Source organism: Chinchilla lanigera, unplaced genomic scaffold, assembly GCF_000276665.1.
Source record: "Chinchilla lanigera isolate Chin_1 unplaced genomic scaffold, ChiLan1.0 scaffold00050, whole genome shotgun sequence".
Lineage (NCBI taxonomy): Eukaryota > Metazoa > Chordata > Mammalia > Rodentia > Chinchillidae > Chinchilla > Chinchilla lanigera.
Genome location: NW_004955451.1, coordinates 1,702,374 through 1,716,042, shown reverse-complemented (window position 1 = coordinate 1,716,042; position 13,669 = coordinate 1,702,374). Strand labels below are relative to the sequence as shown.

Below are 13,669 nucleotides of genomic sequence, written 5' to 3'. Positions count from 1 at the left end.
CGAGCCGGCACCCGGGCGCCCGCGGCGGGCAGCCCTCCCAGCCCGAGGCCTGCATCCTGGACAGCCGCTCCCGCATGCCCCGGAGGTTGCCGCGCAGCCCCCAGGCGTCGCACAGCTTGGGCAGAGAGTCCTCCTGCGTGCCGGGCGAGCCGCCCTCCCGCGCGCGCTCCTCCGCCTGCGAGAGTCGGGAAGGCACGGGCCGGGCTCAGGGGACAGAGGGCCTGGGGACGCGGGGGCCCGGCTGCCGGCTGTCTTTTCTAGGGTTGCAGGACGGTCCTTTATCTTTTATTATTATTTTCACAAAGCTTCACGCATGCTAGGCAAGTGCTGTGCCACTGAGCCACATCCCCTGCTGGGTTTCTTTTTGTTTGTTTGTTGTTGTTGTTGTTGAGACAGCTTCTTGCTGGCCTAGAACTGGGCTCCCTCCTGCCTCAGCCTCCCAAGGGCTGAGATTACAGCCACGTGCTACTACACTTGGCTTGAGGTTCTATTTTATTTTATTTTATTTTGTCTTTTTGAGACAGAATCTCACCACAGTTCAGGCTGGCCTTGAGCTCACTTTGTAGCTCAGGCTGGCCTCAAACTCACAACAATCCTCCTGCCTCAGCCTCCCCAGTGCTGGGATTACAGGCATGCGCCACCAAGCCCAGCTATCTTTTTTAAGGTCATGCTTTCTCTCTCTTTGGGGGATGGTAGCTTCTACTTTATTTGTAATGAAACAATGGTACTTGTTTTAAAATCTTAATTTAGTAAAATTTAAATTAAAGCTGGGCATGGTGGCCTATGCTTGTAATCTCAGCACTCTGGGAGGCTGACACAAAAGCATCCCAAATTGGCTCACTCAAGCCCAACCTGGGCAATTTAGCGATATAAGACTCTGTCTCAAAATAAAAATAAATGAATACATAAATAAGTAAATAAAGGGCTGAGGGTGTAGCTCAGTGCAAAGATCCTGGTTTAACATCTGACACCAATAAATAAATACGTAAGTTGAAAGCTGGGAGATATTTTGAAATTTTTATGTCCAGTGAAATCCAGAAATCCAAGAATTATGAAAATGGAAACTCTTCATAGTTAGAAATGGACTCACTAGAGCCAGGCACAAAGGTGTGCTCCATGGACCCAGCTAAGGCTGAAGAAGGATGATTGCCTGAGCCTTGAAGTTTGGAGCCAGCCTGGGCAACATAGTGAGAAGCCTCAGCATTAGGCGGGATGTGGTGGTGCACCTAATCCCAGCACTCGGGAGGCTGAGGCAGGAGAATCACTGTGAGTTCAAGACAAGCCTGGGCTAGAAAGTGAGCTGAAGGCCAGCCTGAACTGTGTAGCAAGACCCCTGTCTCAAAAAGACCAAAAAAAAAAAAAAAAAAAAAAGAAAGAAAGAAAAGAAAAGATGGACCTGCCAGGTGTGGTGGAGCACACCTATGATCCCAGCACTTGGGTGGCCGAGGCTGAGGCAGGAAGGATTGCCATGAGTTTGAGGCCATCATGGACTCTGTAGTGAGTTCAAGGCCAGCTGAACTACATATTGAGACCTTGTCTCAAAAGAAAAAAAAAGGAAAAGGAAAAGATGGGCCTGAGGTGTAGCTCTGTGTAGAGTGCTTGCCTAGCATGTGTGCGGCCCTAGGCTCAATCCGCAATGTTGCAAAAGGAATGACAGCAACAAAAGGAATGGCTGAAATGATACAGCCGGTCCTGCTCAGAGGAAGAAGCGGAGGTGCAGAGAGGGAAGGGGAGCCCGGCGGGAGGAGAATTTGCTCCGGGCTTTTCCTTCTCAAGTGCTGTGTGCCCCAGGCTACCTTACTTCACCTCCCTGCGCATGGGACCTTCATTTACAAACCAAGGACAGCGCTTCTCATCGCCCCTCCGGGTTGCTTCTGCAGATTACGGGGCGGAACATAAGTGCCTGGTGTACAGAGGCTTTCACACCTGCTCCTTAGAGTTCCTGTGTTAGACCAGCGGTGCTCAAGTGTGTTTTGCCAACCCCTTGGGAGCCCCCTGGATAATGGTGTGCATCTAAGGTGCAAAGGACAGACCAGTAATTCTCATGCCAGCTGGCACGAAGAGCTCACCCACGCAAACCTGAGAAGGGCACCTACTGTCTGAGTCCTGGGTGACATCCTGGGAAGGCAGAACTGCAGAGACGGGGACAAGGTCAGTGCTGGCCAGGGGAGGAAGAGGGACAGGTGGGCCCCAGGGAGTGAGCTCAAGGCCAGCCTGAACTGCATGGTGAGCCCCTGTCTCAAATCGAACAAGAAAAACAAAGTGAGGAGTGGGGAATGTAGCTCAGTATGAAGGCCCTGGGTTCACACCCCAGTACAAAATAAAACAAGAAACAAAAAAGAGGGCTGGGGATGTAGCTCAGTGGCACAGTGCCTGCCCAGCAAGGGCGAGGTCGTGAGTTCGATTCCTGGTACAGAAAAAAAAAAAAGAAAAAAGAATATGCCACTTGTTAAACTCTAGTGTGCTATCAAAGAAAAATATTCACAACTATCAGGAAATACTAATAAAAATACTCTTTTCCGAGTAAGTATCTGTGTGAGACTGGGTTTTCTTTATATACTTCATCCACAGGAATATTCCAGAAGAGAGTGACCACAGACGGTGCTGAGAATCCAGCTACATTCTACTAAGCCAGATACTAAAGAGATTTGCAAAATGTAAAACACTACTACTCTGCTATTTTCTTTTTTTTGCTGTTGTTTTGAAAATATAGTTATTTTTCATAAAATCTGTTAAGCTATAATGGGTTCCTTGTTTGTTTTGGGGTTTTCTGGTTTGTTTTGGGGGGGTTCCTTGTTTTTTTAAACAAATTAGTAAATATAGGGCCGGGCGTGGTGATGCACTGGGGAGGCTGAGGCAGGAGGATCGTTGCGAGTTTGAGACCAGCCTGGGCTATAAGGCCAGCTTGAACTGCATAGTGAGACCCTGTCTCAAAAAGACAAAAAAAAAAAAATTAGTAAATATATTAAAATTATTTTTCTGCTGGGCGTGGTGGTGCACACCTGTAATCCCAGCACTCCGGAGGCTGAGGCAGGAAGATCGTTGTGAGTTCAAGGTCAGTCTGGGCCACAAAGTGTATTCAAGACTGTCCTGAACTGCATAGTGAGACCTTGTCTCACAAAGACAAAAAAAAAGTTTTTCTTTACCTTTCATTCTGACTAGGGTAAACATGAATAGATACAACCCACCTAAGCAAATGTCTTTGGGGTCTCAGTGGTGTTGAAGACGGTACACGAGTCCTGAGACCAAAATGTGTGACAGCTACCATTTTGGGGCACAGCCGGGCCAGGCTCTGTTGACAGGACCCAGAGACCCCCAGGCTGGGGGGCCCCAGCCGTGCCCACCATGGCTCCTTGGGTCCTCGTCCCTGCTGGGTCGGGCTGTGGTGTGGACAGCAAGGGGCAGGAGTCTGAGGCTGAGCCCACCTGCCCGGGCGGGGAAGGCAGGCGCAGCGGCCAGGGCGGAGGGGCTCGGGCCAGCCCCTGCCCCGTGCCCTATCTCAGCACAAGCCGCACCCGGGAAGCTCACCAGCAGCCTGGCCGCCTGGTTGCTCTTGCTGTACTTGTAGAGCTGACGCAGCTGCTTGGCTTCCAGTTCTGAGAAGAGGGAGATGAATCGCCAGAGCACCCTGCAGGCAAAGACCGCGGCTGAGGGAGCTGGGACCGGGTCCCTCTCCCGCTAGCATCTGTCCTGCAGAGGGCGCCGGCCGGGGAGAAATGGGCCGGGTGTGATCTCCTTGGTCTGGGGGGCGGGCAACAGGAGGTGGCGATGAGCACCCACTCCTTCAGAGGTCTCTCTTCCCAGGGAGCAGGGGAGGTTTGGGTCCACTATGTGAACACCTAGGGCATCTCCGTGCTGTCTGGGGTGATGAGAGGGGCTCAGCTCTCCCCGCCTTCCGTTTTATCCAGGAGCCAGGGTTTCACCATGCAGCCCAGGCTGGGCTCGAACTTGCCATCCTCCTGCCTCAGCCTCCCAGGGTGCTGGGGTGACAGGTGTGTGCCACCATGGCCAATTGGGTGATATTGCCTAAGGTGTGACTTTGATTGGAGGTGGGGTGGCCCAGAAGCAGGTGTAGGGAAGGACAAGGAGGCCGCCCTACTTCTTCCACCGCTTGATTTCCCAGGTGCGGCAGCAGTGCTGCAGAAACGTGTTGGCGTGATCCCCCAGCACCACAAGGCTCTGCTTCACGTGCTTCAACCTCTTCTTCTGCGGAAGGTCCTTGGGCAGGTGCAGCTTTCGCAGGAACTTCTTCAGCGGTCTGAAGTATTCTTTACACTGCGGAGGCAATGGGCAAGGTGAAGGCCAGGGGGGAAAAGAAGAGGCAGACAGGCTGAGCTTCGCGACGGCAGACCGGTGCGGCTGCAGCCCTTAGTGGCCCAGGAGGCACCCTATGGGTTCATCGAGGAGGCTCCCCCCAGATTGTCTAAAGAGTGACAAGAGGGCGATGAGCTTAGGCCGGCCTGCTCCTCACGGGGCACGAGGACACAGGCTTCCAGGAGGCCCGCACTCACAATTTTGAAGGTGTCGAAGTCCAGGCCCTCGGCATGGTTGACGAGCAAGCCTCTGGCGGGGATGGCGCCGGAGCTCCTCCCTAGGCGGGGCACACTGGTCACCTGGGGAGGCAGGGCGGGTGGCTGAGGCGTATGGCCACCCAGGAGTGGTGTTGGGTAGGCTCGGCCCTCTCCGTGCTCCTGGTCACTCTTTCCCAGCCCAGCACTGATGCGCCCAGAGACCCATCTCTGAGAACCTCCGCTTGGACAACCTAGGATAGTCTGAGTTTCTTTCTCATTTCTTTTTTCTTGGTACTGGGGATTGAACCCAGGGCCTTCACTGAGCTACAGCCCAGCCATTTATTTGTTTAATAATTTGTTTTTTGGTTTATTGAGACAGGGTTTCACTATGTAGCCCAGGCTAGTGGTGAACTTGCAGTGATCTTCCTGCCTCAGCCTCCCAGAGTCCTGGAGTTACAAGTGTGGGGCCCACACCTGGCTACCCACTCCACTTATAACAAGCACAACACATTAGTCACGCTGTCAAACAGGGGCTTTTTGGTGTGTTCTTGTTTCTATTTTTCACTTAGCAAACATTTGTTGACTACCCAAGTCCCAGGCCCTCGGCTTTACATCCCTGAGCTTAGTGTTACACCTGGCAGTTACAGGGCACTCATCGAAAGAGGGTGACGCTCATGACGACAGCCTTTCAACCACGAAAGGAGGGCAAAGAGAGCTGAAGGTCAGTGCGAACAAAGTGACTGTGAAAACTGCATAGCGAGATCCTGTCCCCAAAGACAACAACAAAAAAACTACAACAAGCCAATCACACATATGCGTGCACGCGCACACGCACACACATACACCTGTAACACGAGTGTCCACACATGTGCCTGTGCACATAGCCTTGAATCTTCAAGACCAACAAAAAAAATAGGGTCCCAACACCTCACCAGGAATACATGGCTTCGATAAGCATCTGTTTGTCATCCCTTTCTTTAAAATTTATTTATTTATTTAGTGTTTTGTTTTGTTTTGACAGAGGGTCTCATTATGTAGCCCAGACTGGCCTCAAACTCACAGAGACCCTGCTGCCTCAGCCTCCCGAGTGCTGGGACTTACAGGCGTGGGCTACCACGCCTGGAGTTTCACTTTTATTTTTATCAGCACATGTGTGCAGCATATAACGATGACATTGATCACGAGGGACAGGCCATGCGCAGAACACCGCCGTGCCCCTAGCCCATCTGTGCGAACGAATGACCTTATCTCGTCCTCTGGGCCCCTTGCTAACTCACATACCCACCTTTTTGTCTTCTTCTCTACTGCCATGAATTTCAAATTCTCTGCTTCCCCAAGCCAGCCCCTCAGGACGGTCCTCGCCTCCCGCCCGCGGCCCCCAGCCTGTTTCACCTTCTCTCGCGGCCTGTGGCCTTCGGCCCCTCGCCCAGCCGGGGCTTCCATCGCAGCAGGTTCGCCTGCAGGCTCCAGCCTGGCTGCCTCGTGTACCCTCTGGCTCCCGACCTACTGTTGCGGCGACCTGAGCGTCCGGAGGTGGGCAGGTCGGCTGCAGAACTCGAAGCAAAACCATGGCAACCAACACCACAGAGTCCGGCCCCCCCCCCCCCCCCCGTGCCCTCATTCTTAGGGGCGTCCACGCGCCGTCCCCCAGCAGAGCATTGGACAGGGGAACTGAACCGGAGGTGCTGGGGGACTGGGTTTTCCCGGACCTCACAGCTGCCCGGGAGGACGTGGCTCTTCTCCCAAGAGGACGCTGTCACGGCATGTGGAGTACTTTTCCTGCGTGTGTACTATTCCCGCTCCCCAGCTCCACCGCCAGCACAGCTCCCCGACCTTCGGGGCGGAAGGAGTGAAATGCAGGGACTCTCCTGAGCCGCTCCCCGGGCCCCGGTGGCCTCCACGCATTAGGACACCAAGCCTGGGGTCTGTGTTCAGCGGGGGGTGGTCCCCGTTATTTCATCGGTCCCGCAGCGACGCCCAGAGCCGCAGCTCCCAGCCTGCGCTCCATCGGGGGACGGAAGAGAGCGTCCCCGGCCCGGCCGCGCTCCGCCCCACGGCCGTTACAGCCCCGGTTTCCCGCGGGAGCCACGGCTTCTTCCCGGAGCCCGTCGTCAGCGTCCCAGGTGTCCTGGGGCTGCGGCGCAGTTTCCTTCCCGGGCTGACCGGTTCGCGCCCCGGCCAGGCCGGCCTCCCTCGCCACCTCGCGGCCGCGCGGGGCAGGACCTCGGGCTGCGAGGCGGGGATTTGGACGCGGGCCCTCCGGGTCCCAAGACAGGGACACCGTGCTCAGCAAAGGTCTTAAATTGTTTCTTTTTGGGGGGAGCGTAAAAGTACCATTTACTGTCTTCATACTGGAGGCTTTGTTCCCTGAGCATTGATTCGGGATTATTCTGCAGCTATTAAAGATAATTATGCTGGCAAGAGGGAGGGATAAGGAGCCTTTGTTACGCGCTTACTGGAGCCATAGCTGGTAAGCAGTATTTCAAAATAGTAAGTGTACATTGTCTTTGGCCCACCGGTTCTCCTTCTAGGGATTAATGCTCAGGAGAGAAGATGATGAGGACTGCTACAATAGTGATATATTAAGCCGGGTGCAGTGGCACACGCCTGTAATTCCAGCCCTGGGGAGGCTGAGGCAGGAGGATCGCCGTAAGTTCGAGGCCAGCCTGGACTACAAAGCAAGGTCCTGTCCCGAAAAAAGAATTTTAAAAAAGAGGAAAAAAGTCGATATGTTTATTTGCTTCTGAGACAGGGTCTCACTTTATAGCCGAGGTTGACCTCAAATTCAAGGTGATCCTCCTGCCTCAGTCTCCTGAGTACTGGGATTACAGGCATGGGCCACCATGCCTGGCTACTAAAACAAGTCTTCAAGGATAAACTTCAAAATATTGAGGGTGATTTTTCATTGTCTTTGTGTATTGTCTGCATTTTAAGAAAATAATGAATATGCTCTACTTTCACAGTCTGAAATGAATGTTTCTAAAAGCTCCTCATAACACTAAGTAACATCATTTACAATATTATATAACATGGTTTAAAAAACAGGACACAAGCCAGGCACTACTACAATCCCAGCTACTGGGGAAGCTGAGGCAAGAGGGTCACAAATTTGATGACAAACTTGGTGTGGTAGTGCTTGTCTATAATCCCAGCACTCAGGAGGCTGAGACAGGAGGATCACTGCAAGTTCAAGGCTACATAGTTCAGGGCCAGTCCGAACTACATAGTGGGACCCTGCCTCAAAAAAATAAATAAATAAAATAAAATACCAAAAAAAAACCACCCAAGTTTGATGACAGTTTGGACAATTCAGTAAGACCCTGTCTCAAAATTTAAAAAATACAAAAGGAGCTGGGTGTGGAGGTACACAGCTGTAATCCTAGCATTTGGGAGCTGAGACAAGAAGAGTGCCATGATTTTGAGGCTAGCCTGGATTACATAGCCAGAGCCTGTGATGTCCCAACAAAGTGAAAAATAAATAAATTTTTAAAAGGGCTGAAGGTGTAGTTCAGTGTTCCCTGGGTTTAACCCTCCAGTACCGCAAAAAAATAAAACAATCCCAGCACACAGAGGATATTTACAACTCAAAGTGGGAAAGATGGGAAGAAAATAGTGAAAAACAAGCCAGGGGTGGTGGCACACACCTGTAATCCCAGCACTTGGGAGGCTGAGGCAGGAGGATCGTTGTGGGTTCGAGGCCAGCCTGGGCTACAAAGTGAGCTCAAGACCAGCCTGAACTGCATAGTGAGACTCTGTCTCAAAAAGACAAAAAAAAAAAGAAGAAGAAGAAAAGAAAATAGTGAAAAACAGAAACAAGGAGCGGAATAGATTTACACACCTAGTGTGTGTGGTGTGGCCTGCGTACAAATACCAAATACCTACGATTCAGAAGAGGGAGTCAGGCCCAGGCTTAGCCGCTCCTGCCTGTTCCCTCACCCTGCCCGCCCCCCGGCCAGTCCCAGAGCCTGGCCTGCCCGGGTTCTGGATCTCCTCCCCATCCTATAATGGTTTCATTATCAGCCGTGGAGTGCAGCCCGGAGAGACAATTGAGCCTCACAGCAGCCAGGAACAATGGCTCAAACACAGCACAACAAAACCCCATCGCCTGAGCGCGCATTCTTCACGGCTCAGTTGGCCCGCGTGAAATGAGTCCAGGGGCAAGTCCGCTTACTCTGCACAGTTATTCTCGGCAACACTCATTTTCTAAGCCACGCCCCCCCACACGGAAACTGCCGCGTTCTCCGTTCCCCTGCACCTGGCAGGGGTGGGCGTGGAGCGAGGGCTGTGCCTGCGTCCATCTCCACTCAAGGCCGCTTGGCAGGATCCTGGGGCGGAGACTGGCTTCCTAATCCGCAGCCCCTCCGGTCCTCCGGAAGCACGTGGAAGCCGCTGCGCGTCCTGGGTTAATTGAACGCGGAAAGTGACTTTAGCGACTACACCTGACACTTCCCCTTGTAGATGTGAAGATCTATCCCCTTCTTGCTCTGGGTTAAACCGGGGTAGAAACGTTTTAGTCCCCCAAATACCTTTTCTGTATCCTTTTCCTTTCCTTTTTATCCAGGACCTTTACATTGAGCTCCATAGCTAGTATTGTTTGTTTGTTTGTTTGTTTTTGTCTTTTTGAGAGAGGGTCTCATTATGCAGTTCAGGCTGGCCTTGAGCTCACTTTGTAGCCCCGGTTGACCTCGAACTCTCAATGATCCTCCTGCCTCAGCCTCCTGAGTGCTGGGGTTGCAGGGGTGCGCTACCACGCCCAGCTCATATCTAGTATTTTTAAGTTTAATCTTTTATTTTGAGACAGGCCCTCCCTAAGTTTCTAAATGGCCTGAGCTGGGTTTAAACCTGCAGTCCTCCTGTCTCAGCCTCTCAGAGTGCTGTGATTACAGGACTCCACCACCATGACTGGTCAACAAAAGAACTGCCTCTTGATCTTGCTGAAAACTATTCAGTCACCCAACAAAAGTGTGTCAGCACCCCCAGAAGGGTGGGAATTGAGGTTCCTGTCACAGCTGTGGTGCCGGGGCTGCAGAGCAGGCCAACAGGTCCCAGTTGAGCACCAAGCATCCTGACACCAAGGCCACCTGTGTCTGAGTCACTGCCTAGGATGGAATCCCAGCGTGACTCCCTGGTGAGCCTTGGGGAGTCGACAAACCTTTAAAACTCTGTCCAAAGTGTCTGTGAGGAGTCAATAGCCAGGTCTGTGGCCCCAAAGATGAGAGGAACCGGCGATCTGACAGGTGTAACAGAAGGGCGCACACCTCCGCAGTGGTTTCTGGGTTCGTATATCACGGAGATAGGAAACATATAACCCAACCTGGTAAGGGTAGGTGTCAGACATGCGAGTTTGTAGTCTCACAACATTGGGGAAGGAAGTCAGGAATCAAAAGAAGTTAGGAACGCTGTATCGGAAACAAGGAAGAGAACAGCTCCTGGAGTTCCGGGAGGGTAACTGATACCGCACAATCACAATGTGGGTACAACGTGGGTCAAGCTACAACGAACCTATAGCATTACAAGTATAGTCAGTCGCCTAGCTACTATCGATCCAACAACGAAAGGAGTTGCGTAGTAAGCGTACATGGAAAAGCAAAGGAATCTTTGGGAGGGGAGGGAGTAAGCATCCGGATACTCTGGTGTCTCACCTACAAGTCCAATGCCTATATGGGCGTACCGGGCGGGTGGTGTAATTATGGTGTAATCTCAAATTGCAGTTTATCTCTAGAGAGGCTGCAGACCTGAGCAGCGAGGCCTGGAGCTCCAGTGGGCCCCCATGAGCGGGCGGTACTTCTGCAGCGAGAGGCTGGCAGTCTTCGGGCTTGCCCCCTCCCCCACAATCCTGCCGTCTTTATTTGTTGTGTGTTGACTTCTCTGAGGGCCTGATCCCTCTCTGCCTATATGTGAATTTCTGTGTAACTTCGCTGTCTCTAGTAAGAAAGCCCTCACGCAGTGTCTTCGTTACTTTTCTCGTTGCTGAGACAAAACACCCAATACCCAGAGGTAAAGGAGGGAGGGTTTACGGTGCAGCATGCAGTTGGTAGAGTTTTCAGTTCGTAGCTGGCTGGCTCCCAGGCAGGGTGGCGTGCAGGGGGCGTGTTGCAGAGTGGGCAGGCAGAAGACAGAAGCCGCAAGTGACAACAGCAGCCCTTTTCCGTCTCTTGTATTCTATCCCCTAAGGGCCGGTAGCACTCACACCCCAGACGGGGCAGCCCTGATCCTACCATCACACCAGAAAGCCGCGCCAGCACCACATCCTTCATCCCGCCTTGCACGCTGTAGATCCAGCTGCCTCTGACCCCCTGAGGCTTCGGGGGCCCTCTAGACACAAGCCATCACACAGAGGCACTGAGAAACACCAGCGACAGGGCTTGTCTGCAGAGGAAAGGTAAAGGAGCGGGCAGGTGATCTCCAGCCCGACCTGTCTTACCCCAGGCCGAACCCATGCATCTAGAGACAAAGCAGAGGCCCGGAGGACCTTCGAGCACACGGGGAGGCTGAGGTACTGTGTTCTGCGCCAAAGCTTGCATCCAGTCCTGAACAGTGGCCAGGAGGCTCCTGCTGCACTAATCTGAGGTCAGCTGCAGGGTCAGGGTCAAGGGTCAAGGGTCAAAGGTCTTTCCCCAGGGCTGCAGGCAAGTGCCCGGCTCCCAGGCCACAGGCCACAGATGTAGCCAAGTGCGCAGGCCATGAGGAGCTCTTTATCTCCTGCTGCTCTCAAAAGAGTTCTCAGAAGATGTTGAATACTTTTTTTCTCATTCTTACCTGAAATTTACTGTGGTTTTCCATTTAATGGAGTCCTGATTAAAAAAAAAAAATTTTTTTTTTTTTGTTTTACTTTGAGTTTCATGTGCTCTAGAAATATCTCTTCAGGGTATCAACATAACACTGCAGAATGACAACCTCAGAATTTCAGAGAAATGTTTCCAAATAGTCTAACGACAGGCAAGTGTCTGTGATCGTGTCAAATTGCTGGGCCTGATGGTCTCCACTTTCTTGTTCTGGAAGGTTTTCTTCCTCAGACGCGAGTCGGGCAGATGAGAAGGAGAGAGTCGCAGTTAGTATATGCCGGAGCTGCGAATGATTCTGGAGAGAGGGAAAAAAGGCATCCCAAATTTTGCAACAGTTTTTCAGTGAAGGACTCCTCTCTTTGCGGGGACTGTATTTGTACCCCCTTCCTCTTCAGGCCCAGATTTGGTGGAATAGAACTCAGGACCTTGCGCTTGCCAGTGGTGCTTGTACTGCTGAGCTATGTACCTGGCTTGCTTGCTTTCTCTCTTTCTTTCTTTTTTTTTGTTTTTTTTTTTTCGGTACTGGGAATCGAACTCACGACTTCACCCTTGCCAGGCAGGCGCTGTGCCGCTGAGCTAAATTCCCAGCCTCTTTCTTTCTTTCTTTCTCTCTTCTATTTTTTTTTTTTTTTTTTTTGAGTCAGGTTAGTTCAGGCTGTGTTCTTCAGGCTGGCTATAAACTTGTGGTGATCCTGCCTCAGCCTTCCAAGTGTTGGGATTACAGGTGTGCAGCACCATTCCTGGCTTCTTAAGCAAATTTGGAAAAGACTAATGTGGTGCTTTTGAGTCCTGATCGTCCCATGTTCAGGTCCAGTTGGATAAATCACACCATCTAGTATTGCGCTAAAGCTGTCTCTAATAGGTTCATCAGCACTAATTATTAAATTTTCAACAATTTTACCAGCTGTTTGTTAAATACAACCATTATTAAACATTAAATGATGTCGAAAGCAGGGAATTGAACTGATACTTGTATATTAATGTTTGTTGTTTTTTGTTTGTTTGTTTTGAGACAGGGTCTTGCTATGCAGTTCAGGCTGGCCTTGAGCTCACTTTGTAGCCCAGGCTGGTCTCGCACTCGCAACAATCCTCCTGCCTCAGCTTCCTGAGTGCTGGGACTACATGGGTGTGCCACCACGCGCGGCTTGTATACCAATGTTAATAGCAGCATTATTCACAATACACTAAAGGTGGAAATAAGTAACCCAGTTGTCCATCAACTGATGAATGGAGAAGCATGCAACAGAATATAACTCAGACTTTTTATAAAAAGGAACAATGGTTTGATCCTAGGCATTGCCAAAAAGAAAAAAAAAAATCTGATATACACCACAACATGGATGAATCTTAAAAGCATAAGTGACACAAAAGAACAACTACTGTATGATTTCATTTATATGAAATATCTAAAATAAGCAAATTTACCAAGACAGGAAGTAGAATAAAGGTTACCAGGGTCACTGGGTGTGGTGGTACCTGGCAGAACGAGGCAGAAGGACTGCAAGTTAGAGTTCAACCTGGGCACCTCAGCAACTCAGTGAGCTCTTGTCTCAAACATAAATAATATTTAGCTGGGCGTGGTGGCACACGCCTGTAATCCCAGCACTTGGGAGGCTGAGGCTGGAGGATCATTGCGAGTTCGAGACCAGCCTGGGCTACAAAGTGAGCTCAGGACCAGCCTGAACTGCACAGCGAGACACTGTCTCAAAAGACAAAAATAAATAATAAATAAATAATAAAAGAAAGGGCTGGGAATGTGGGTCAGTGCAGAGGCCCTGGGTCCAGTCCCCACTACTGAAAAAAAGGACCAGGTCTGAAGCGTGGGTTGGTGAGGAATAGGTACAAAGTTCTGCCTGAGTGCGATAAGAAAGTTCTGAAAGTAGAGACAGATGGTGATTACACAGCATTGTGAATATATTTAATGTCACTGAATTATACAGTATGCTTACAAATGGTTAAGACCAAGGCAGGAGGACTGCAAGTTTTTAAAACTGTACATATATGTTAAGCATATTCTTTTTTTTTTTTTTTTTTTTTTTGGACCAGGAATCAAACTCATGACCTTGAGCTTGCCAGGCAGCTGTTGTGTTGCTGAGCCATTTCTCCAGCCCAGGAGGATTGCCAGTTCAAGCCCAGCCTGGGCTGCATTGAGAGAGCCTGTCTCAAAAAAAAAAAAAGTTAAGATGGCGAATTTTGTTGTGCTCATTTTCTATCGGTAAATTGAATTGTGCTTAAAATTAAATATAAGCCAGGCGTGGTGGCACACGCCTGTAATCCCAGCACTCAGGAGGCTGAGGCAGGAGGACTGTTGCAAGTTCGAGGCCAGCCTGGGCTACAAAGTGAGCTCAAGGCCAGCCTGAACTGCATAGCGAG

The 13,669-nt window shown here is 50.9% G+C and overlaps 1 protein-coding gene across 1 annotated transcript in view; it reads right to left on the bottom strand.

Moving 5' to 3' along the window:
• Window positions 1-6,105, bottom strand: part of LOC102004882 (chromosome unknown open reading frame, human C17orf64) — a gene marked incomplete in the record, with an annotated part of 9,341 nt that extends 3,236 nt beyond the window's left edge. The window contains 5 exon segments of the mRNA XM_013519151.1: window positions 1-175; window positions 3,529-3,628; window positions 4,100-4,275; window positions 4,512-4,613; window positions 5,904-6,105. Of these exon segments, the coding sequence (XP_013374605.1) occupies window positions 1-175; window positions 3,529-3,628; window positions 4,100-4,275; window positions 4,512-4,613; window positions 5,904-5,954 (604 nt within the window).
• Window positions 6,106-13,669: the final 7,564 nt, after the last annotated feature.